Consider the following 26,467-nt stretch of genomic DNA (forward strand, 5'->3'; position numbering starts at 1 on the left):
GAGGCCTTGGAGGCAGCATGTGCACTACTGCAGCTCATCCAGTAGATGGCGCAGTCAGGTTGGGAGTTCTGCAGCTTTTATTGTCCACAGCCCAGACAGCTACAGCAGCTCTTCACAGCTGTCAATTCCAAACAGAAAGCTTAAGCAGAACCGGAAGACAATCGAATTTACTTTCAAATTAAAAGCACATCGTTTTGCGCTTACGCGCTTTACATAGTTTACGTGTGCTACAGCTGTCACTCTATGATAATTTAATTCAGATTTTAAACCATTCAAAGTGTTTATTTAATATTATAGATTATATATCTCGAGGGTAATAATTAGCGTATTGACAAGCTCGTTAATATTTTGAAAGTTGCTACCGGATGTGCTGCCGTGAATCGCGCGTGACTTGACGCCGCTCTGCGCCGCTCTGTAGACAGTCGGTCGTACCGGAGAAACCGAAGCGCTGGATTCAAGTGTTTAACCGTGTTGTCTGCGGCTCCCAGAGTCTCAGCTCCTGCAGGTAAGACAAATACAAGGCAATGGGAATTTGCGGTTGATGTGAGGTTTCTCGGCTGTGTGCATTTTATGTTTGTTCGGTTACCCTTTTCTTTTTTTTCTCTCTTTTTTTCCCTTTGCGGCGAGTGCGACTGTTGATGTGGCATTTTAATTTCTCGGTTGCTTCTCCCCCCCGTGAATAGCAGCACAAAGCTACGCATCGGCACGGCGGCTTGTCCCGAGTGCTGCACATGGAAGCAACAAGTAGAGAGAAATAAAGTTGAGGGAAGTCTAATGTGACAGCGGTATCCGTGACACTGGCCGTGTCGGTGTGCGGGAGGCTTCATAAGTCCGTGAGCGGGGCTGTCAGACTGAAGATTAATGAGCGTGAGCTAGCTAACTGCTAGCTAACTAGTTAACCAGCGCGAGCGGACTCAAGTTCTCCCGTCGAGCGGTGGTTGGCGTTTCTGCGGTTGAGTTTTTCCTGTGAGCTAAAGGGTGACTCCAGAGCAGTTCGGATATGTTATTTTATTTGAATTCCACGTTAAATATCATATTAAGTGGCCTCTCATTAACTACAGTAATACACCCCCCTTATGTCAACAGTAATCTGTCACACTGTTTCCCATCAAATCAAAGTTAGTATGTCTTTTGTATGCATGCCGAACTAACCGATGGTTTCCTAGAAGACTTAACAACATTGAGATGTTTATTGTTATTATTATTCCTACACTGGTAGGTAACACCTCATTAAATTGCCAACATTTTGACTGGACTCTGGTGAGGCGCGTCCCGAAGCTGCAGGTTGCAGAGCGCACACACTGAGACCATATTCGCCTGAAGCATCGTTTTTACTGTACCTTGGCTAGACCATCCCGGGCTGGGAATATTTTTAGAGCACCTAATGGTAGGGTTTATTGTGCAGGGCTACATTTACTGCAGTTTTAGTGTGTTCCTCCCCCCGTGTTTCTGGTTTCCAACCCCGCTGCGCTGGCACACAGTCTTCATGGACATGCATGGGTTTATGGTGGAAAATGGCACAGAGAGTCGTGGAGCTGTACACGTGAGGGACACTGGAAATGTAAGATCAAACATGTGTGTGACAGTTTGAGATTGATGGCTGCATATGTTCATTTTGGATGTAATACCCATAGAGACTCTTCCAGGGGTTGGAGGACGTAGAAAGTATTTGACCATGTTTTGATTTTTCCAGGTTCCTTCCTTTCAGTCCATTTAGTTTATCTCTGATGTTGAAGGTCAAGTTGTGCTTTCCACTACTGCACAGACTGTCCGCACTGCAAAGCGTGCCGACCGAACACGTGCCAGGAAAACAAGTGGTGCTTTGGACAAATGTTTGGTATGAGGAGCTGCCTGTGAGGAGGCTGTTTGTTAATGATGAACTGTAATGGTGTGGATGACAGAGCTGTAATTGAAGTGGTCGCTGCAGGACTTCGGAGGTGCTTTTGTAGATGCTTTCTATCACACTGTGAGCTAATGAAGTGTTTTTTTTTTTAACTTCAGTCGCAAAAGCTGTGTTGTTGTATTGATGTCTCATTTCAGGGAAGTTTGGAGAGAGATGTGAGACGAAGATGATAGAGGATCACCTATCGTTTAGAAAAGTCTTTCAGAAGGAAGTTGTTGTAGTTCAGTGTGCTGATTTAACATGTTCATCAGGAAGTGGAATTTGTACAAAAAACCCCTTTTTTTTCTTCTTCAGTCACAACTGAAGTGTGACTCAGACTTTCCAAGAATCGGATGTTCATCGCAAATAAACTCTCATAAACCTAGAACTCATACTGTGGCGTCCAGATTGTAGTGCTTTAATAGAGCTGTAATAACATTTTGTCCTGGATTTGCAGCGCAGAGATCTGATTCGAGTCTTCCTGATCTTAGAAAAAAAAAAAAAGCATTTCAGATATCCGCAATGACTTTCTTCTGATCCACAGTTGTGATTATATCCATACCATCAGTCTTCCCTGGACAAATGATGCACCGTTTATTTTTGTTCCCATTGCAGGTGTGTACAGTTGAAGCTCCAGATATCTATAATGTTTGTGTAGCTGATTTATGACTGGTTGTATTTCCACTTTCAGATGTCTACAATTACGACTGGTCAGATTTAAACTGTAGTCTGGTATCCCTTCAATTCAGCATACCTATGTTGTCCTTTTAAGCTATCATGTTGTAGATATCTCAAACTGGGGTTCTGCCTTGTCAGAATGCAACTACAGATATCCTCAATTAGAGTTTAGGTTGCAGATGTCTGTAGTTACTTCAGAAGCTACGGCCGATGGGAGATGGAGTCGGCTTGTTTTTTTGTGTTTTAAACGTACTGTGACTGTAACTACATATGACAAGGTGTTTTATCGCCATGTCTGAGCAGCCGGAGGACAAACTTCCTGTCTTCTCTTTTGACCGCAAGTGGTGAACAAAGCTCTCATTCTGTACAAAATCTTCGCTAATGAGCTCTGTCCAATGATCCAATCTATTAGTTCTGCTGACACGGTTCAAATGCTTTGCCAAACCAGTGTCCGATGGGAAACCTCGCCTTGTCTGGATATTACTAGTCATAGTTTGACTGGTCAGAATGACATAAATATGTTGCTGCTGCCAACTTCATTTGTATTTGGTGAGAAAAGACCCGAAGAACTCCTGCTTCTTCTCACCAGTAGTTTCGGAGGTTACGAGGCAAACAAACAACTTCTAAAATTGTCGCCCCGCGCTGTGTCTAGACTGCAGGGATGGGCCGTTGTCTGGATGGCTGACGGGACGGGACGCGGACCAATCAAATGACAAGATGCTGGCTCGTAACCGCTTCCTCCTCCTGGTGGTGGTGGGTGGAGCTGCGCTGGCCATCCTCAGTCTGAGCCTCCAGTTCTGTAAGTACAGCACGTGTGTTTCAACTGCTTTACATTTTCAGTCGCTCTCTGGAGCCATGACCCAATATTCAGATTTGTGTAAGAAAAAAAAAACAAACAAACTACTGTGTTCCATAGAAATGTTGCTCGGCCCTTCTGTTCCATGTGTTTTACATGCTGTGCTCATACATTGTGTCTCATTGCTTTCCTATTTAAGAGACCCCATTCATGTCAAAACAAAGCAGAATCCCCTATAGACTTCCTGTAAATCCCCAGCACCAGCAGCGGGCCTCCCTGGATTCTCCGAAACCCCGTGCGAGTCCCACTCACATCTGCTGTGAATTGCCTAGGTGTACACAATTGTGTCATTTCTCCATCAGGTCATTGTTCAGCATCCCCTGTAGGTATTGTCTACATAGTGTGTCCCTGCCAGCCGCGCTGAATGCAAGGAAGCCGCTGCTCACTAAAACGAGACGAGTCGCCCTGTGCTGGACGTGATTTGCAATCCTCGCAGGCGATTGGGGAAACACAGGGGCGTGTGCAGAACAAATGGTAATTTATATTTGCATGTAAAATGTGTGAGGTTCAGCTATTTTGTGCCGCGTTCCTGGAAAAACCCCAAAGAAGCGGAAGTGTTTATGGCGATCGTAAGCCTGCGTCTGAACAAGCATATAGGATTAGCCATCCCATAAATCACACTCGCACATATGCAAGGATTATAGGGGGAAATCAGCACCACAGAGCTGGTATTTTTGGACTGCAGAATTTCCTGAGCTGTCCTTCATCATGAACACGCTGTCCTCGTGTCAAAACTCAAAAGCACAAGATGAGGAACTGAAAGCTTTCGCTGTTGCCTCGTCTTGGCAAAAGAGCAAATAGACTCACTCAAATAATGCCTGAAATTATCATCAAATTTGCCGTTAACCAGGTTGAAAAAATAAAAGACATGGAAAATCACTACTTGGAAAAACATTTGTGTTTATTTCCTCTAGCGGGTATGTCGGTGGTGTGAATGCTTACGGATTCAAATGAAGCGTTCATGGACGTTTTTAGTTTGGATTGTTTTCTTAAAGCAGTGTTTTGTTGGACATCTGTGGTGCAGAGAGGGAAGAGAAAGGTTTAGGAAACAGGTACCTGGTGCTCAGAAGCTTATCTGACCAGAGAGCTGCACCACGGAGCGAGATTAGTGGGTTATGAGGTATGCTGAGCCTGAAGACAGAGTTTCCAGTGTCAGGAGCAGAATTTCAGATTTAAATCGTCTGTAAGAAGCTAACCTTCTGCTGCCGTTTAGGATACACGTTATATAGTGTGTTTGACTGAGGAATTAAACTGTCACGTAAGTGGTTCAGCAAAGTCATGCTTTCCTCCTTTTGTGCAAGTCATGCTTTAGATAGTATCTCATGCCGTAATGCTCCGCTGCTTGTTTTAAATCTATCACACGCTGAATGTCGAACTAAAGCTCGACTTGAAAAGATTACGCTGCAAATCAAATCGCAGCATCTGTCAGACAAATCGCAATTATATATTTCCCCCCGCGTCACTCAGCCGTAGTCTGCACTTAATCCTGAACCTTTTTTTCAAACATGCACTTGTTTCCAATAATCTGACGGCAGTTCGTCGTGCCGCCGTCGTGTCTGAATAAATGAAGCAAAAGCTTGTCTGGTTCTGCCCCTTCGTTACTGTGTCAAAAAACAAACTAATAAACAAAAGAACAAATAAACACCAACAAAAAAAAAAGAAAAGCAAGACCGAGAACAAACTAGAAGTCTTCACCCAAGGTGCTCATCATGGAAGCAGTGCCACAAAACAACATCCACCTACAATAAGTGACCACAAGCAGCTATGTGCACAGTCTGAAGGACAGGATGTCGCTTCAGCAGACTAATGAAGATGCATGAATGTCCCGTGTCTACAAAGGGCTTAATCATCATTCTTGCATTCCAACTCCAGAGTACATACAGTATGATTTTTCTAAATTTTAAAACAGAAAATGTTGAATTCTGGTCTGAAAATGATTATAGTGCTGCCATATCTGCCAAAAGCATTACATAATCAGTATGAGATAAAAGTATCACACCATCAGCCAGGATATTTATCACATTATTGGGTAATGTGATGGGTATTTATTGGGCAGGTTGTTACATCATTGGATTTATTACGATTTTGATTTAACTTAAGTGCAGTTTTTAAACATTTTGAGGCATGGCTCCTCATCCACATGACAGTTTGTGCTTGACCACATTAGAGGAAGTTCATATCAATGTGTGGTGTGAAGGAAAAATGACTTTCCTGGTTTGGAGTTAGTCTTTTACAGAACCTTTATTGACCTCCTGAGGTAAACGTAGTGCTTGTAGCAGATGTGCGCCCTGTAGCCTCTATAGATTCTTGACCTCATTGTAGGAGGACAGGCAGGACAGCCTGAACCTCTCAAGGCCAGATGATACCAGGCTGATCTTTGTTTCCCTTTCTCCCATACAATCTGGATGTGGCTCCCACTAAAGGAGGACATAAGACTACAGGTGTGAGAGGGATCTGTGGAACTGATGCTGGCATTGAACTGCTGTTCTGTTGGTGTCACTTCTCCTGAATTCAGTAAACCTTATTTCAACCCAAGTCATCTGAGTCTCTGGTGTGTCTCTCTGTGTCGGGCTGCTCATCCTGCGCCAACCTCTTCCAGAACATATAGAACTGTGATCTTGTCCTTTGTAAGATGCTCAGAAGCAGCGGCCCATCTTACTCTGGGCAGGTATTTCCATACATGCCTGTCTTTGAGAGTTACAGTCAGTCACTGTTACAGTCAGTGGAAGTCAAATATTTGCTGGTTTTTGTGAATTAGGGGACGTTCTTCATGTGGTTCACTTTTAAAGCTGCCCTTACTTTATTTTTTTGATCTGCTGTTGGAGGAGGAAGACTGCTGTCATCATTTATTCATCATACGTAGAGAAGGAATTGAGCCATTATCCTGGAAAAGCAATGGGATGAAAGCAGGAGGGATTTTCTCCTCATGTTTAATAGATGATCAGCTTCTGTTTTTGTTCCAGTTTTCTGTTATCGCCCGCTCGTCTGTTCATCTGCTTTACTGCCTGCCCTTCTGTCTTGTGCTTCAAAGTGAAGGCCCGTCCTCGTGTTTATTGGTGTTTGTTGACCATTACCAGGAGACACTGAGTGACGGATGATGATCGATGGCAGAGTAAATGATTCTCTGTGGCTCCAGGCTAGCGCATATTAAAACCGATGCGAGGCAAAGGGTGCCATCGCCAGCTATCCCAGAGGAAAGCGATGACGGAGCTTAGAGGCGCTCCAGAGAGAACAGCCGCAGGAGAGGGCGGTTAAAACGACGTTAAAACACAGAGAAAGGGATCTATTTTGAGACGCAAAACGGCAGCGGCGAAGGAAAAAGGTGGAGCGGGCCTTGATGGGAGTTAAGTGCTGCGAGAGGCTCGGCAGATTCACAGCGAGAGGAGAATGTCATGGGAGGATATAAAAGTAGAAATGGAAAGGTCGGCTGTCTGCGAGCTTCAGACAGTCAGACTCTGTGATAAAAGAAACAGAGCAGAGAAGACAGTTTACAGTGAAGTCCCATATGAACGTACTTCAAACAAAGTGCAGACAAACTGAGAGCTTCTTCTCTCCGATGTTTGAGCAAGGCCTCAGCGTATACCGTTAGATTTCTGTAACTTTCTCTGAAACAAGGATCCACCTGTGAATATCCGTGAGTGTTTGATAGGCAGAGGTCCAAGCACTTCACATATTCCTCCCTCTGCATTCCTCACATCCTCGTTCCTGTTTAACTGGACTGGTTGCCTCTGCACTGGCAGCGACGGAGGCGGTGAGCTTTCTGGACTGTGACCAAAACCCAGGAACAGAAACAACATCAGCGTTAAAGTTGGAAACCTGGTTTTCCTGGATGTGATTTAACAGCTAATTCTCCTCCCACCAGCTTTATGGCCGCTGTGGTTAGAGCTCCACTTAATAACAACGCTTTCATCTAATGTGTCTGAATAGTAATCAGCCTTAAAGCTTTTATTCCTCTCAAATGGACTAGAAAAAAAAAAGTGCTACCCAGCAATTTTCAACAGTAGTCCTTTCATTTCCTGTCAGTTTTCAGGGCCTGTCACTGATTGCAGGAGTCCGACTCCACCTTTGCGTTTCTGTTGCTGGATCTCAGTGCGAGTTTTGACCACACCAGTCACTTTAGAGCAGCTGGAGGATCACTTTGGGCTCTGTCTTGTGTTTTCTATGGCAATACCGCATCAAAATTCACACATGTATACTTCAAGGCCGCGCTCTTGGCCCTCTGCTTTTCTGGTGCAGCGTAGAAATTAACTCTGCCTCTTGGCCTTTTCTAAACTGCTGATCATCCCGTCCCCAAAGACAGGCCTGGGTAAGAAACTGGATACAACTTGGCTGCTTGTGTGCAGACTGACAATAGCACTTCACTTTAGAAAAAGCTGTCTTCTTATCTCTGTGTTGGCGCAGGAGGGGTTTTAATCCGGAGAACTCTGACCTGTGTGTTGTGTTCATGCTCCCTGCAAAAATGTCCAACCCAGCTCATGCTTTGTCACCGCACATCCCCGGTCTCCAGAAGGTGTTGTGTCTGGCTGCCTGGATCCGGGGCTGTTTAGTAGCTCGCACTACAGCAGATTGATGTATTTTGATGGGACTGGATTCATTGTGAGCCGGCTGCCTCGCTGCAAATGCATGACAAATAGCATTTGGTATAGTGTTGAGAATATAACTTCAAAAAAGAGACGCTTTTCAATCCCTCTTGCCCACATTTCTACACTGACTTTGCTTTCCAACAATATTAACACTGTGTGTGTCACTTTAAAGTAGTATATACAGCCATTAAAGACAAACTGTGATGCAGCCTGTATTTTTCTAATGCCGAGTCGTTCAGCTGCCAAACATACTGAACAAAGGCTTTATTACGGAGGCCTGTTGGAGTGTAAATGTGTGCTGTTCAGACACATTAGCTGCAGGATTTAAATGATAATATTCAGGCTTTCTATCCACGTTTTCTCCGTGTGCTTATCGTACACCAGATTCTGTGGGCTGAAACTTATCCCAGAATGCATTTGGCAAAATGCAGGGTCCTTGGCAGCCTGCCAGTCTATCCTCAGAGTAACACACCGACAGACTACCATAATAAAGGTTCTTTCACAGCTTAACTGTTCGATGCGGTTGAAATGTCAGTGGCGTGCTCGCCTGGTTAGCTCGGTTTGTCCTTTGTGATGTTAACACTGTTAGACCAAACTGCTAGACCAAGAAGAATGCACAGGGATCCCTGCTCCAACCATATCAGCTTGCACTTGCTTGCACCTGAGCAGACTGAACTGAGGAAACTTGAGAAAGCTGCATTTGTGTGTCCGGCTTTTCTTAACTTTTACAGAGGAGCAATAATCACAAACTGGGATGTGCACAGGCCAAGACAGGAAGTCTCAGCAGCGGGTGATTAAAACTGCCCCGAACATCATTGGTACCGAGTGTCAGCGATACCAGCGAGACGAGGCGTCTGCACAAAGCCCAGAGGATGCTCAAAGAAGATATCCAACCCCAACCGCAGCCTGTGCAGCCTGCTTGTGACCGGCAGCCAATACAGGGTCCACTGCTGTACCACCAGACCTCCAAGGCTGGGAGTTTATTTCAATGGTTCTTTTTACTGCTTTGTTATTTATTCATTAAATAATGGGTGTTTTTGTGAGTAGCATAAAGAAACTTCATCTGTAGCTTCATTATACAATCCTGCGTGCACAGTGGTAATTAAACTGAACCTTGCATCTGCAGATTCTCCACATTAAACGTCTCAGATCTGTATTAAGGACAATCAGGAGCTTATCTGTGCATCCTCAGCTTTCACTGCGTTACCAAGCATTAGTGCTTAATTAAATGTGAGGATGTTAATCTGTTCCCGGATACACTTGTGTGTCCCTGTGGATTGTTTGTAAGTACACAATCCGTTTTTTGTTACCCTGATTGTGTGCGCCAGACACACACACAAAGGCTGAATGTAAGAAGGTCTGTTATGGTAAGCAGCTGCAGCCACTCATTTCCACACTTTGTGTCAATATTTGCTCCGTCCTTCCCCTGGGTTTTGGTTACTCCACCGCTGATGGCACAGGTCATGCAAGTGGAGCCACACCTTCTTAATTCCAGGCCAAGCCACATTCTCTGAGTACCTTTTTACCTGCTAATCACTGCGGCGCAATAGCTGACACAAATTTGTTTGCCTGCATTTTTGAGGCAGATCACCCTCTGTGCGCTGAGGTGAGCATCAAGCTGTGCCAGTGTGTGCGTAATGATGGACTCGCACGACAGAGGTGCACGATTAACATGGTGAACAAGTTCAGCTGGTTGTTTGGGAGTGGGCATGCATGCCTGTTGGACTATGTAAGAATGCATGTGGAGCATTAAAGCTTTCACACGCATTTATCAGTGCCAGGCGGAGTTGTCACCTTTGTTAAAAGCTCTCCCAGGCTGCAAGGGGAATTTGGAGACAAATGCAAGTCATAAATGCGTATTACTTTAGCCACATGCAGTTTGGAAACTCCGATGACTGTGGGCGCTCTACAGTGTGCGCCGCAGTGTTGGGCAGGGAGCTACAAAAGCCCCATTGTGTAGGCAACTGTGACTGAGAGCTGGCCTCCAAAAGTTTGGTTAGTCTAGGCAGGCGTATGTGTGTGTGGACGGGTAGCCGGGAGGTGGGGAGGCAGCAGTGTATGGGGCACCGAGTGTGGAGGGGGACAGGTTATGGTAATGAATGAGCTCCAGTGTGCGCGGCTGGACCTCGAGCTGCCGAGCAGTCGTCAAAATGGTCTCCACTGTCGCCGCACACCTTCTCTTCTTTCTCATTTCTGGTGAGTTTAAGTAGATATCTGCATGCACAGATTCAAAACATTTTAATCTAACTGAGACCTTACTGCATGGGTTTCACTACTTGTCTAACTGGAAAGCTCTCTGGCTGTGGATTTCTAGGTGTGCCAGCTGAGGCAAAGATGGTTGCAGGACTTTTGATCAGAGGCTTTCTTGTCTTTGGTTAGCCCTTATACAATGAAATCCTCATTTTTAAAACGGCATGCAAAAACTACCTAGATCATATCAACATACATAGATATACATACAGCATCTTTGCGCCCAGTGGACGAGGTTTCTGTGGTTTCAGCTAAATTCTGATGTTTTCTCTCACCTTGTCTGATATTCTCGTACTACTACTACTCGTACAGCCTAATTAGCATAAATAGAACATTAAGTACTTTTACCCGATTATTTTGACAGCTTGTGCTTCAGACGTGTCAGCGCTTGGATGAAATGCAACGATGATGTTTCCGCTCTTGAGGAGAGAGAGAGGCGAGATGTGGCTGTGGAACCCTTTAGATCTTCAGTGAGGCGGCCGCTTTACAGTAAACGCTGAACGTTTTGTCTCATCTGCTAATGGCGAGATTCTCCCAGAAACTCGACTCGTATTTCTTTCCGAAAATAGCTAATTTAGCTCCGTACTACACTGAGCAGAAGCATTTGCAAGTTTGTGGAAGCCGTATGAAGGCAATCGTGTGTCCCAGTCACTGTTTGTGGACAGTGGCTATTACTAAGCAGAAAGTGTTCCTATTTGAGCAGATGGAGCTGTTAAATGTGAAGTAGTTTTGCTTAAGATAGTGACTGATTATCAGTTATTTGACTAATTGTTTCAGCTCCATTTGCATTAGTTTTGCCTATAAAATGTCAGAATAATGAGAAATGCAACGCGTAGTGTCCCAGAACCAGAACCAGCAGCCCATTAATGCTGCATTTTAAGGAGCGTAGAGCAGACGAAACAGCTGAAGCTCTCATTTACGAAGCCTGCAGCAGTAAAAGTTTGGCATTCCTGACTGACAAATGGCTCAAACGATTATTTAAATGGAGTCAAGACGATGCGTAAGAGTCCGTTTTGCACGTGCAAATACCGCTCTGATGCTGCAGAAGGATATTTTACGTCCTCCCAATGTAGGACGATATACGCCAGAGTCGTTCCCACAGGGTTGTGTCAAGCTTTGTTGAGCGCCGTGTCAGATAATGCGTGTGACAGTTAAACAAATAAAAACATGATCCCGAGAGCAAGTTTGTAAAGCAAGTTTACTTTGTAAAGCACATTTCAAGGCAGGGCGATTCAAACGGCTTTGCATAAAACATGAAGGCATTAAGGCAATACATAAAAGCAGCGTTAAAAAAAACAAAACGCATAAATCACTGCATGTAAAGCAAACATAAGTAAATATTTGCACAGAATGGAGGAACTTTGAGCCCAGCTGGAGGGAAGTGGAAATGTGTGAGTAAGAGTGAGAGACAGGGTGTAACTGCTCTGTACTCTAGCATTCAGAGTCTGGGATTTAAGTCGGAGGGTTGTTCTAGAAATGAGAACCCATTAGCTCTTTGTGTTTTATGATCAGACAGGCGGTGGGCCTCTCTCTGCTTCTCTGCAGCAAGATGGAATATTTGCACAGTTCACTGGTCAGCTTGGCTTTCCGACGTGTGTGTGACATAAGTGGGATTTGGATGTCCGACTTGCCAAGAAAGGGGGCACGAGGGTTCAGCTTCTTTTTCATCGCAGTTGGATCCATGTAAATGGTCCTTCCGGTTCCCACAACACCTCTGCTCTGATTGGACCGTTCCTCTCCGGGTTCAGAGGTCGCCAGTGTCCAGGCAACGTGGGGGCAACAGAGAGGGGCTTTTTGGGTGCAGAGCTGTTGATATGGAGATGAACCGAGATGGAATTCGTTTTCTCAAGTGCAATTTGTCAGTTGGTGCAGGGCTCCTCGTTATATCGTTTCTGACTCCTCGCTGCTTCAGTTTGCTGCTACCTGGCACTAAAAGGCTGCAGGGAGGGGGGTGCTCTGCTGGTCTCGCATCTATTACAGCAGTTTTTTTTTTAAACATTTCAATGCTCAGCAAAAGCACTGATCCCAGCCATGCTTTGCCTGCACTCTTTTCAATAAAAGCAGCGCATAATGTCGGCTGTTTCATCCTGTCTCCGTTTCCCACATCCTGAGAATTTACTGGTGGTGCAGATTGATCGATGTGCATGCAGACACTGCATCGCAGTTTAGAGGAGGAGGAGGAGAGAGGACTTGGTTTGTTTTCTTAAGCCAACATTTTAGGTTTAAAGATACCCCAGAGATGTCTCACTATAGGTAGGTGTCACAGTTTTCCTCTAAAAGTCTCCGGTGCATCGATGCATGCTACAGATTAGCGATGCTCCACACACGCTGCTCATGCATCAGAGGCAGCTGTGCACAGAGAAGCCTCTAGTCCCCACTCAGTGACTACAGCACAGCAGCTTAGACAGCTGTGTCACCAAAATGCACTTTGAAAAGAGTCTTGTGTCAGATTTACCCAGTTTAAATCCAAGTGCTTTAATCTGTCTGTCTGGGCTACCCAGTGACAGACACACAGACACCTGCTAAATGTCGTGTACACCAACCTGACCTGTGAAAATATTTAGTCGCAAAAAAGATTTGGTCGCATGTGTGACCAAAGTGGTGCCGCTCTGGAGTCCGGTGGTGTTTTGACTTTTGTCGTCCTCAAATGTATTCATCCCCTTCCATTAAAGAAAAGGAAAAACTCACATTAGCCACTCAAATAACTAGAAAAAAGCAATAATAAATAAAAAAATTGCTAAATTATAATTTAGTGAAATAAGACGTTGCTTTTGAATTGTGGTTGAAAAGAATCATTTAAAAAAACAAAACTGTCCCAGACAAATTAAAGCCCTTTGCTGATGAGCAGTGAAATCCAAATACCTGTCAACAGGTGCAGAAGTCTGACTGAGAGTTACAGGAAACACCTGATGGCAGTGATTGGCTCAGAGGGTTGTTCAACAAAATATTACTTTACAGGTCCCATCATGCTTGTTTTGTTTTGTATTTCTGTTGAACCACAACTCAAAAGCAAGGTATGCATTACATTTTTATTTCTCATTACTTTTGTCAATTTAAACTTACTCCAGTGACATCTGTTTTTTTTCCTAGGAATAAATTTGAGGACGACTGTACATCATTACCTTAAAGCAGGTTTTATATGCCACCGATGTAGCCATGGATGCAAATAGGAGCCTGTTACCCATTTGGGTTCAGGCCGGAATATTTCAACAACTACATGATTGTTTTCTGTGAAATTTTGTCCTGACACTCGTGGTCTTCATTCATGGCCGTTGAAGAAGAAAGACATAAAAGCCACATCTTCTGTTTGCTGGTAAAACCTTTCCTGCTGCTGTACAGCACTTTGAGAGGAGGCAGAGGAGAAAGTGGTCCGACTGGGAGTACCATGTACCAGCCAGCCAGACATCAGTGGCTGCCTGCAGACGGCGAGGCTGCAGACTGTTACGAGCTGTAATTGTTTTCCTCTGTTTTCTTTCCTTGTTTACTCGGCTTCCCCTCTTGCTCTCTTTATCCCTTTTTTTTCACTCTCGCTATACCTCTACTTATGTCATTATCTTCTCCTACAGTGAACCTGATCCCCACCACTCCCATCGTGGAGGAGCAGCCCTTCCAGGCTGCAGATGGAGGCATCGGGGCGGCTCTGGGGAAGAGCAGGAAGCGGGTGTTCCCAGTGCCTCACACTGAAGAGCCCAATCCCATATTCGAGGCTTATGGCTACTGCAACACTCCCAACCGTACCGAGCAGGCCTGGGAAGGTGAGACCTCCACACTGACACATAAAATCTATTTAAACTAAAGGCTGCAACAAGCCTGCGGATGAAAAACTGTCTCGAGGGTGGTTACGTCTGCTTCAGAGACCGCTCCCCCACTGCCAGAGTCAGAAGCAGATTTGATGGACAGCGTATAAATACTTAATAATGTCAACTTTAGTGTGTCGGAGCTCAGGGGATGTGTTAATTTTGGGAAAGTCATTTCCACTAGATTGCATCATTCATAATGCTGCAGTGCTCTGGTTCCCTCTCTACAGCACAGCGGCGTGTCGCCCCGTTTTCAGCCTGAGGCGACAATACAAATATCCTTCACCGCTCGAGACAAGTTATACAAGCAGCCGCTAATTGAACTTTACTCTGTTTATCTCTGGGTGGCAGCTTTGTCACCAAAGGAAAAAAAAAAAATCCATTTGGTCTTTGAGATTAAAATTAGAATTTATTGAAAATCAATCACAAACAAGTATTTATTTATTTCTTTTCTATAAGTGGTGTTATTCTCCTCGGGGCTTGCTCATTTTCCCGTTTCTCCCATCTTCTATATTGACTTTTAAAGACACACAAGCTCGCGGTATACAAATTAGCTTGATGCATCTTGTGCTGCGGCTGCAAGATTCGTTAATTAAACATTTGCTTTCATAAGGTGTGATGTGCATAAACTTTCCCATCCTCGGTTAATTTCCTGAGCAGAGCACTCTTTTTTTTCCCCCCCAGTTTTAATGAGGTTCTTTTTTTACAGCTGCAAGCAGAATATACCCTTGAAAACATTTGGTGTATTTTAAAACTTGCATCAATTGATAGTCTTGGGCCAGAACACTGACATGCAGTCACCTTCTAAGTTAATGCAGCTAATTTGTTAGCTAGCATTTGCTTTGTTTTTAGTTTTACAAACATCAGCATTCACTTGGTATCATGTTTGTATCCACCTGATGAATGCCAGGCTAACAGTCACTCACTTTTTTGCTGTATTTTTGTTTTCCACTAACGTATGGTAGACCAGGGATCTCCAACTCCGGTCCTCGTGAGCTACTGTCCTGCAGGTTTTAGACGTTTTAACAAGTTAACGGCTCATTAACAGACTTGTGTAGAACTTGACGACAAGCTGTTGGAGATCCATTAATTTCAGTCAGGTGTGTTGCAGCAACATCTAAAACCTGCAGGACAGTAGCTCACCAGGACCGGAGCTGGAGATACCTGTGGTCGACAAAAACTGTCTGCAGGAAGCTCGGCTTGTGCTCCGGTAGTGAACAGTTGCTTCATCAGTGGGAATATCTTCCCATTGTTGAGAGCAAAGAGAACCTAAACAGCAAAATTTTGGACCGTATAACCAAAACAAGTTGGCTGAAAGATGGTACAAAGCTCTGCACAGATGAGGGAAACTGCAGTCAGGTGATACATCTCTGTATATTTATATCTTTGTCTGACCTCTCATACATTAGACTTAGTAAACTGATTGTTGATGTAAATAAAAGTCACTAGAAGTCATAATAAGTCCCTTGTTGAATTGGAGTAAATGCTGATGCGTCTTCTCCGACAGGTCACAGTCCTGCTGACTACAAGCTGCTGTCTGTCCAGGTGATGATTCGCCACGGCGACCGTTACCCACTTTACTCCATTCCCAAAACCAAGCGACCCTCCATCGACTGCACCCTCTCCACCAGCAGGTACACAAATGTTTCCTGTGAAAAATATCCTAGAAGTACAACATACAGCATTTTACACGTGTATATATGTAAAGTCCCCCCGTATGGCGCTATAGAAGGCTGAGGTGTATTTATTAGTGAATTTCACCGAATCTAAAGACAACTCATGTTTAGTCTGTCGTCTCATGTAGAAACAGCATGGATAAGAAAACATGCAACACAAATGACGCATAAAAAGCAGAATTATGCAGCACAAGAACCTGCTGACTGATGTGCAAGAAAGAGAGAAAATTAACAGCTTAACAAAACTGTTTCATTCGTTTCTGGAGTCTGCAGATTTATGCATGGTTTTAATTAAACCAGGTCAGAGTAAAGGGCATAAAATGCCACCAGCTGGTTTCCCAAGCGGCGACTCTCTCTCCCAGGCAGGAGCTCAGCCACCTCTGGTGCTGCTTAACAGGAAGGAAGTGGGAGCGAGTTAGACACCATTTACTCAAACAGCCTTTGATATTCCCCTGAAAGAGAACTTCTGGCGAGGTAGCAGCTGTCAGAAATAGAGCTCAATATGTTAAAGAGAAAATGGCCCCTTTTCTGTAATGTCCATGAAGCCCTGCAGCAATTAATTCACATTTTGTAAATCAGCTTCAGACTCTGAATATTGTAGAAGATGCACTTGAACAATCGCTGCCAGACTCATTGTGTTTGTCAGTGATGGCGGGCGGGTTTGGTTTCTACATCTGCTCCACTGTGCTGCGGTGCAGATGGATACGCGCTCATAATCACAAACACATTAACACGTGTGTGTGGTCTGTTGTGGCAGAGTTCTCGACAGTTTTATCTCGCTTGATTTGAGCAACATCCTCAGTGAGCAGCTCTGGTGAGGCTGCCATTGCTGAAACTCCCCACAGACATGCGGGTGGAAAATACACACACACTCAAATTAATATTATCTTCATTCATTATGCTCAGCTCTCTCTCCGCTGTATCGCTTCCCCCCAGTCTTCCCTTTAAAGTGTCTGTGCTCACACAGGCTCTGCTGCTCGTTCAAGGAGGCTAGATGAGAGTTCCTGATAGGAAGTGATCAAAAGCCAGCTCGGCTCTGTACGCGAGCCTCAGAAGAAGTCTTAAATCAGCACTTTGACATCCAGCTTCTGTGTGTTTACATCTGCTGGAGTGTATGCAAACGCTGCATGGGTGGATACACACACGTGTCCTATGACAACAACCGCTTTATTTCTAAATGCAGAAACTGTAGTTTGGTCAGATGGTTTGTGATGTGTGCACCCACATCCTCCTGGATGATTTATTTTGATCATATGGTTGATAAATCCCTGTTTTTGGCCTGTGTACCTGGGTTCAGATTAAGCCAATGACTGCTGCCACATCAGCTTTGCACATCTGGACAGAGCACAGGACACACTAATCCTTTTAACTGGCACTGTGCACGCAACTGTTGCCTTTCAGATTAGTAGGTTGCAGCTGATATGCAATGTACATTTGAATGTTAGATATTTTCCATACCTTTGATTATCAGCTGAAAGGAGGTCATGCAGTCCACAGGGCTCTTCTAATTCATTAGTTTGTGTATATGTGAGAAACTGAAACGAAACAAGCAGTAATGTGCCGTGGAACAAGCCTTTCTCTTCACACAACAGGTCCTTCTGTTGTCATTTGTAGCTAAAGTAGTCGTAGCTCAGTAGTGAAACATAACATTTAGTAAAATAGTATGTCACTGAGTTAATTTATTTTATTTGTTTGTTTTTTCTCTCTTTTCTTTTATTCTTATTATCCTACTTGTCCTACATTTGTATATATATTTATCCCTATTTGTTTAATTTATGTTCCTTATCTGTACATCATTGTTGCCTGCTCTTCGTGCCTTTTTAATTGCTCCCTGAGGACAAATAAAGTTTTCTGAATCTGAAAATTTCGGTATCACGTGTCGAAGCATCCATTCAACATTCTGATTTCTAAGAAGGAAACAAAGCAGACGACCAACCCCAACTTCATCATTCAGGGACATTTTTTCTGCGTCTTGTCTTGATAAACGATTAGATTTTTAATTTTTTATTTTAAATGAAATCATTTTTTGATTCTGATATTATTCGGCTGTTTATTTTATTGAGCCGTGGCAGCAGTGCAGCTCATGAGTGCTAATGTTGGTCTGTCCATTAGTCACAGCGTTCGGTCTCAGCTTTCTCATGCTGTTCCTTTGTTTTGTCATTTTTTGACGACCTTTCCATCAACTTCAACCGTACTTTGTGTTTAATTCTACGACACTTGTAACACGTTGTAAACATTGCACTTCATTTCCAAACAGCTTTGTTTGGTGTCTGTTTACAGACTTTGCCCTCTAGAGTTCAACGCAGGAAGATGCATTTATTTACGTTTGGATAGAAACTCACGTGTGAGGCCAATTTTACATAATATGCTGCAGCACTGTTATTGCACAAACAGGACCAATAATGCACCGTGAGACATAAGAGGAGGGTGTCGTGTCAGGTGTAGCGCCGGACCGCTAAATATTTCATCACAAGACATATGAACCTTCATGCCTGTACGTTACACAGCTGTCATGTGCTAAACTAGAAGAACTTTTTTTGTTATACCTTTATGCAGTTTGACTTTCAGCATCGTCAAGCAGCTAAATAACTTGATAACCAGTTTGAGTTTTCCTCAACTTACTGGTGTGGTTTCTCTGAATATCGTCACAAAAGTTTACTTGTTCAAAGAAATTCCAGCTTGGAAAAAAAAGAAGGACTTGCAAACACAATGGAGATCACAGAGAGTTAGATAGGAATGAATGGCGTTCCAGCTGACGCGCCTACAGACACAGAAAACAAAGCATTGTTTTTGTGTTGTGTTCTTAGCAGTGGACCTACATGCAGCCTCACAGACCTACTGTGGACTCTTCTGGTTACTGATCAGGCTGCACGGTTACGTAACAGCGTTTTAGAGGGCAGTCGTGTACAGAACGCTCCTCTCTTCATGACTTCAAGATAGCGTCTCATCACGCTGCCAAAGACTATGATAGAGGGCAGCATGTGCAAAGCATTACCCGATAGGCAGAGAATGTGCAGGTTGTCAACACATGCTGACTTCACAGATAAAGGTACGGTTATTTATACGCTTATTTAAAGGCTCCTGTGGTGGAAGGCTACCGCATGGTGCCTACTTTGGTTTGATAAGGAAAAAAATCAATTCCTTAAAGGCACATGAAGCCTCACTTTGAAATAAAATATTCTGCAAAGTTCAGCATCTTTAAGGAGCAGTTAAAATGTTTACTGTCGTGTTATCGTTCGCCCCTACAGCTCCACAGGTTGTTTATGTCTCAGCAAGTCTATATTCAGTGTTAGGCTCTCAGTTTGACCTCTCGGTGCCCGATTGAAGTAGTTCCACAACTTTCTCATGCATTGCTGTAGAATTCAGCCTCTTTTTCCTCGAGCACCACCATCAGGTCAACGTGTTGTTTTCAGAGTGAAGCCAGCGTTGACATTAGTAAGAATACCATTTAAATGCAGCGTGAGTTTTATTTTAATTTCCAGTCTGCAAAAGGAAACAAATGATTTCATCCACTATGGTTGTGCAAATATTTAGAGGTAGATAAAGATGGATAGGTAGTAGGTCTAATCAGTTTTCTCCACGCTACAAGAGTTATGCGGCGTTCAGGTTTTTAAATTTGCAATTCAAAAAAAAATGCAGGGGAAAGCCTTCATTTAGATTTCGTATAAAGATGGATGATGCATCACCACGTCCTCCAGCTACACAAAAAGGAAGCTGCAAGTGGGTGCTGCCTCCTCGTGCTGGTGACGAGACTGTAGTGTAGAGGCGTCGCCTGCTGTCCGGCCCAGATGTGAGCCCACGCCACACGGCCCAGCTACTGCACGCTTATGACGTCATGGATGCTCACTGTACACCAGATCAGTAACTGGTTGGTTATTAATTGGCTCTTGTGCTTCCTGTCACTGCTGCACACATGGCAGCACCATGTCTGAGCTTTTTGGGCTTCTCTGCTGGTGAGCTGTCATCCATCTTTATGCTATACAGTCTGTGTAAAGAAACAGGTGGGTGGAACTGTACTTACTGGAATTAGCATTTAGCTCAAGCACAGCCTGACAGAACCGTTAACATGGCCGCAAACTCTTAACAAAGTCCCCAAGTTTTGCCACTCGGCAGCCATCTTGGTGATATCAGGGCAGTAGTTTTAACACCACCAGGTCCTATCTGAAGGACACTGTGATGTTTGTTGGTTTGACTTTTAGAATAAGGAGGGACAGAACATGTGTCATACAACCACCATGTTTAGCGTGAAGGAATTTTCCAGAACACGATTCTTCAAGAACATCTCTGATCTTACTCTTGTTTGGCTGCAACACTTCGTAGAGTTTATTTGCACAGAAAATGCTAATCGAACAATATGGTGGGAGCTCCAAAAAGGTGGCGACAACTGAGCCATCGCACTGGAACGGCAAAGTGTGTTTGTGGTTTGACTGCGCCTGTGTTGCATGTGGAGCCCATTTCATGTTTCTGTTTGTCATGTTAGTAATGTTGCTGCTTCTGTTTTCATTCAGACCGCAGTGTAATTACAGGGATCTGAAGTAGCATATGCCCAGGGCTGGATCCTACAGAGAGCTCAGTCGTTTCTGTGTGTGTGTGTGTGTGGATCTAAATCTGTACACGTAGTGGGTTGCGTCTTCCTTATGCACACAAAAAAAAACGAGTCTGCCTGATGTAGCTCGTTACATTTTAGGTAAGACGAGTAGTAGTCACCATTAAGAATGAATAGGAGTCAATGTGATGTCCTCTGAAGTCATGGAAACATGACTCGTGTGTGTGTGTGTGTGTGTGTGTGTGTGTGTGTGTGTGTGTGCGCGCACCCTGGCACCAGCTTGCCGACCCACTGTCTCCGTCTGCGGTTAACTGAGCTCTTTTCTTTCAGCAGGCAACATCTCCTCTCTCCTACATCCTCTTCTAGCAGCACCGTCTCTCTCAGTGTTTTCCTTCATCGGTCCTCCCGTGCACTTTCATTTCTCCTCCCCGTCCCGTCCACGCCGTCTCTTTCCCCTCCTCCTCAGTCATTCTACCTCTTTTTCATCGTCTCTCCATCCCTTCCTCCCTTCCCTCCTCACTAATCTTTTTCCCCCCCGTCCTATCCAGTGATAATAGTGCCTGCTTAATGTAATTGGGCTCTGTAATCTTTGGTGAGCAACAATCAGCCTAATAGACAGCCTGGCTGGCTCTTTGTCCACACTGGTGTCCCCATCCGCTGACATCCAGTCTCCCAGTGCAGCCAATTAAATCTAAATCGTCCCAAACTCCCCACAGCAAACTGATCTGCTGATGACAGAGCAGAATGGAGTACTGCTGGGCACACTGTCTCCCTTGTTCGTCCTGCGCTGCATGTATCACATCCATGGAGGCCAGTGGTTGGACGACAACAGCCGCTGATGCAGTGTGACAGCAAAAGGAAGCGAATGCCTTTAAAAATAGAAAATGAGGGTGAGCGCTTTGAAGTTTTTATTTTGACGAGAACGAGGAAGCTGTCCTCGGTGGCCATGTGATCATCCTCCAGCGTCGCCGGTGGCTGCAGATGCCAGATTAGGTTTTTACTGGTCGCTTACAACGATCACGAGCCTGATTTAAGGTAATGACAGCAGGTCGTTTTTTACGGCTTTTCCTCAACCACTCTATGATCACTATGGAAACAGTGTGTGTGTGTGTGTGTGTGTGTGTGCGCGCGCCCCTGTTTAATCTGGGCGAGCTGAGCTGCAGCTCCCACAGATTTGTTATATTAAACTGTAATCTTCAATCATCTCTAATCTACTAGATCACCGACTGCTGCCTTTTGCTGCCCTCATCTCCGTGTGCTTGTGTGTGTGTGTGTGTGTGTGCGCAAGCGTATGCTAGTGCTCATGTGTGTGTGTGTGTGTGTGTGTGTGTCCCAAGGCAACAAATTCTTTCATCTTTTTATATCTCCATCTCCCATATTCCCTCCCACACATATTGAGCAGTGCTGCTGAGGAGCAGCGTTGGGTTAGAGAGACACCTGGTGGTGGATGGAGGGAGTGGCAGCCACACGGAGGATCTGACTGTCTATACTGACAAGATCATATGATGGGCTTTATTTAGGACTACAACTGATGATTTTATTTTTATTATTGATTAATTGAAAAGTGTTTTGATTAATTGAATTTAAAAAACAAAAAGTAAATGACAGCGACGGTTCTCTAGAGCGCAATTCTTGTCTTGCAGTATCAACAACTCATAAACCGAAAGACATTTAATTTAACGGTTATGTTAAGCTGATTAATATATGTTACATGAAATGTAGTTAAATTTGATTACTGAAATTCCTGCAAAGTGTCTGTAGATTGACTAATTGGTAAATCAACTTACTGTTTCTGCTTCACCAGTTGTTTTGTTTTTGCCAAGGCTCAAAGCACAACTTTTATTTAGTTCATGTAAAGAAAACTAGTTGAATTACTTTTTTTTTTTTTTATGTTTTAATGAAATCACTGTAAACACGCTCGTCTGAAAATCAATTTTTCAAACTTGTTTACACGTCCATATTGTGTTTCTTCATATGTCTGTTACACTTCCTCCCCCAAGAACACAACAAGGTCTCTAAGGTCGTAAACGGGGAAACTAACAAACACTACACGCTCAAAATGGGTTTCTGTTTTCTAAAAGGTGAGATCTGTCCAAACTTCTCCCCACTGAATCCATCAGAAGGATAGAACTAAAAGTTACGACCCAAAGCATATCTTATGTGGAATTCACTAGTTTTGTAAAAGGAGTTGTTTGAGGAAAAAACAAAGAATAACTTGTTTCCCACATTCAGACGCTCCCCAGAGAACTCCAGCTGATGGTGCTGAACCCTCTGAGCCAAACTCCCCCTCTGAGACCAGAGTCAAACCCTCTCTTCATATAGTCTTGAGGCCGGGCCGATTACCAACAGCCCACAGCTGAGCTGCCCTTCACAGGTGCAGCAGATCTACCTGATGAGCAGGTCGAGCTGTGACCTGGTTTTGGTTCAAGAGAGAAAAAAAAAACACTTTTCGTATCAATCCATAACGCACCATAAACAACAACAACAACAACAACGAAGGAAGTCAACACCATGACTTAGCATTTCTGCCTTGAAATTGTAGATTACCAGTGATTCAAACACACAGATTTAAACTTCAGGGGTTTCATATGTAGGAACCAGTGCTGTCAACTTGCAGGGTGGGACTTCATGGATTCATGCATTCTGAAGATGGCAATGGAGTTACATCCAAGCCAATATGAGGCACCTTTTCATGAGAAAAACGTACATGTGATGTGGTATATGGTCTGTAAGGTAATAATAATATAATGTAGAGGTTTGAGGGGTTTAATCGACCAGAGATGGACTAATAGGGAATGTGTATATACCACAATCAGTGGTAGTTCCTGTTAAATGCCCCAAACCCCTGGGATCAATGACAATATTTTAAACGTGCCTGTTTTGTCCAATCAGTGGTCTTTAGCTTCAAGTTACAGTTAGTGAAGTGAACGAAGCTCCAGATAGCCGCGACAGGCTGATGGTGAGCTGGCATGCCCTGTATCAGAACTGGAACAACGACATGAAAGCCATCAATCAATCATTTGATTTGTTCATCTGATTATTCACACCTGTGCTTTTCATTCAAATTTCCATTAACATGAGGACAGGACTTTAAAATATTAAGATATTCATAAATTAATTGTGTTGGTTAGTTTTTACTCCTCCAAAATCGCTGTTACCATTATGTGCTATTATGTGCTTAAAATCTGACTGAGCAAAGAGCAGATACAAGAACACGCAGGTTTCAAGGCTCAGAAAAAGTCTCATGCTGCCTCTCAGACTGTGTTCTGACAGCAGCTTCTCTAGTGTCAGTGTTAAAGATGCTTCAGATGCTTCAGTATATGTCCCTGTGTGATGTGATTTGCTGTACTACTACAATGAGATCATTCTGCTTACACTGTGGTGTCAAACAGATATCGTTTAACTGGAACCGTCCATTTAAAGAACAGTTCAGGATCGTGTAAATGAGCAGCCATGAGTTTAAACTTAGACGTGGCCATCTGAGAACAATGTACGGCCCTGGCTCACGTCTGCCTCTTCCTTCTCCATCCTCAGGAAGCCTTCCCACCCTCTGCTCAACGCCTTCATCGGTCACATGGGCCAAGGGAGTCGTGGCCACTGGGAGTCACCACTGGGCTCTGTTCCCCGTCTGCCCAACCACAGTGCCTGTGAGATGGGAGAGCTCACACAGACGGGTACGAGGCCACGCGTGTTTCATGTAATCTGAATGATGCATGATCATTTCTACCCGCTTAGTTCATGCCAGCTGTTTCTGTCCCAAGAAGTATTTGTCAAGTAAATGTGTTATTTCATTCAGCAGAAGCCTTTTGTTCTGGGTGGTGTTCACTGTAGTCAGGCATGAGTCAAACCTTCTAGTTTCTGTCCTTGTTCCAGGTGTGGTGCAGCACCTTCGCAACGGGCAGCTACTTCGCCACGCCTACAAACGCCACAACCTCCTCCCCTCTGATTGGTCACCCCGCCAGGTGTGGGTGGAGACCACAGGTAAGAGCCGCACCCTCCAGAGCGGACTGGCCTTCCTCTACGGCTTCCTGACGGACTTTGATTGGACGAGGCTGACTGTGCGCCACCAGTGGAGCACGCTGTTCTGCGGCTCAGCCTGCGACTGTCCCGCCCGGAACCGATACCTGGAGGAGGAGCAGAGGAGGCAGTACCGGCTCCGAGTGGCCGACACCGAACTGGAGAGGACTTATGTCGATATGGCGCGCACTTTGGGTGTTCTCACCCGCCAGCTTCGAGCGGCAAACCCCATAGACTCGCTGCTGTGCCACCTGTGCCACGACCTTTCTTTCCCATGTGCTCCTATGGGGGACTCTGGCGCCGGTGGATGTCTGACGATGGCGCAGTTTGCCGTAATTCGTCGGCAGCAGCTGGACGACGAGGTGGACCGGAGAAGGGCGGGGCTGTACCGTAAATACGCCATCCTGGCCATGTACCCATACCTCAATCGAACTGCCACCAAGATGGAGCGAGTCGCCAAGGCCAGCGAGGCGGGCCGACAGCCTCGGGCGGGAGGCGAGGAGGTCTTCACCCTCGCTTCAGCCCACGACGTCACTGTGGCCCCACTGCTAAGCGCCCTGGGACTGGAAGAGGCCAGGTTCCCTCGGTTCGCCGCAAGAATAGTCTTTGAACTGTGGAAGAGTCCCTCAGCGACACAAGGGCAGGCAAAAAAAAGAGCTGGAAAAGGTGAGAAGTCCAAGGTGAAAGACGGGGAGCTGTTCATCAGAGTGCTGTACAACGGCGAGGACGTAACATTTCACACCGCCTTCTGTCGCTCCCACGACGGCCACGCCAGCCAGCCACTCTGCCCTCTGAAAAACTTCCTGTCTTTTGTTAGAAAAGACATGTTCAGCATTGTCAGCGCTACTTCCTACAAGGAGGCCTGCTACAGGCGCCCGGGTTGACAGATGGACAGATGGAGAGGAGGGTGATTGGGTAGGGACGCAGAGTTGGCAGATGGTCGTACTCCCCTCGTTTTTTCTGGTCGTTTTCCACTTTTGGAGAGGGTGCACTTTAATGCTGCTCATCGTGTCTTACAGTTCCTCATATTCTAAACATAGTACTTGACATTCCTGAGCACAAAGTGAGCGGCAGACACATGTAATACTGTACATAACACCTTGATCAGAGCTCGTCTGTTTCTAACACACCTAATTGTTTTCTTGCGTATGTCTGTCATGGATACACGCTTCATGGGAAGTTGTGCGGCACGTAGCCACTTTATTCCTACATTCCATAATACCGTGGAATTGTAAAATTTCATAATTTTCTGAATGCCTCCAAGGAAGGGGAATGTTGAAGCTTGAAATAAAATGCTGGATTATTCATTCCTGGGAAATATTTTGTGTATAATAAATCTTTTCAATGAAAATACACGTTGGGCTGGTTTCTGCCACAGCACCCACTACGACTAAGTCATTAGTCACAGGTTTTAATAGTAGCTCTCCTTTTTATAACAGTAAGGGTTTGACACGTTGACATGGGTCTTTTTACTCTTTATTAAAACTGACTGTGGTACTCTGAAAGTGACACGTGTCTTCTTTTCTGTGTATGGCGCCATTACGTTCCACTTTTTTTATTTTTGCTGCTGAATTTAATAAAGCTTCTTAACATGCACACATGCAGTAAGACAAATGCTTGGGTGTTTTATTAGTCAGTTCCAGAAGCATTTCATTAGTTGTGACTGGTTTGCTGTTGAATGGTGACCTGGTGGTATTTTGGTATAAAGCCTGTGACTTAGTGACTCACTGAAGAAATGAAAATCTCACTTTCAGAATCCCAATTCTTAAATACTCATTAATTACAAAATTAGAATCAGGAAAATGTATTTAAGTATGAAAAGTCAAACTTTATTGGTATTAAATGCAATTTAAATGAATTTTACTGATGTTTAAGCAGCATTTTATCGGTGCGTTTGCTTCATGTTGAGCTAATTGTTGGGTGGATGTCATCAGAAACAGTCTATTTAAAAACTAAAACATCCATCCATTATCTATCTACACACCGCTTAAGGTAGCGGGGGGCTGGAGTCTATCCCAGCTGACTCGGGGTGAAGGCAGGTTCACCTGGACAGGTAACCAGTCTATCACAGGGCTACACTTAGAGACAGACAACCAAGCACACTCACATTCACACCTACGGACAATTTACAATCACCAATTAACCTCAGCATGTTTCTGGACTGTGGGAGGAAGCCGGAGAA

General features: G+C 44.5%; 1 protein-coding gene across 1 annotated transcript; it reads left to right on the plus strand.

Moving 5' to 3' along the window:
• The first annotated feature begins 425 nt into the window (after positions 1-425).
• pxylp1 (2-phosphoxylose phosphatase 1) lies at positions 426-25,790 on the plus strand. The gene is made up of 6 exons (XM_008298001.1): positions 426-505; positions 3,213-3,359; positions 13,816-14,004; positions 15,554-15,680; positions 23,803-23,942; positions 24,142-25,790. The coding sequence occupies exons 2-6, from the start codon at positions 3,278-3,280 to the stop codon at positions 25,167-25,169; spliced, it is 1,566 nt and encodes a 521-aa protein (XP_008296223.1). The 5' UTR covers positions 426-505; positions 3,213-3,277; the 3' UTR covers positions 25,170-25,790.
• The last annotated feature ends 677 nt before the right edge of the window (positions 25,791-26,467 follow it).

The sequence above is a fragment of the Stegastes partitus genome, unplaced genomic scaffold (genome assembly GCF_000690725.1).
Source record: "Stegastes partitus isolate 25-593 unplaced genomic scaffold, Stegastes_partitus-1.0.2 Scaffold1269, whole genome shotgun sequence".
Taxonomy (NCBI): domain Eukaryota; kingdom Metazoa; phylum Chordata; class Actinopteri; family Pomacentridae; genus Stegastes; species Stegastes partitus.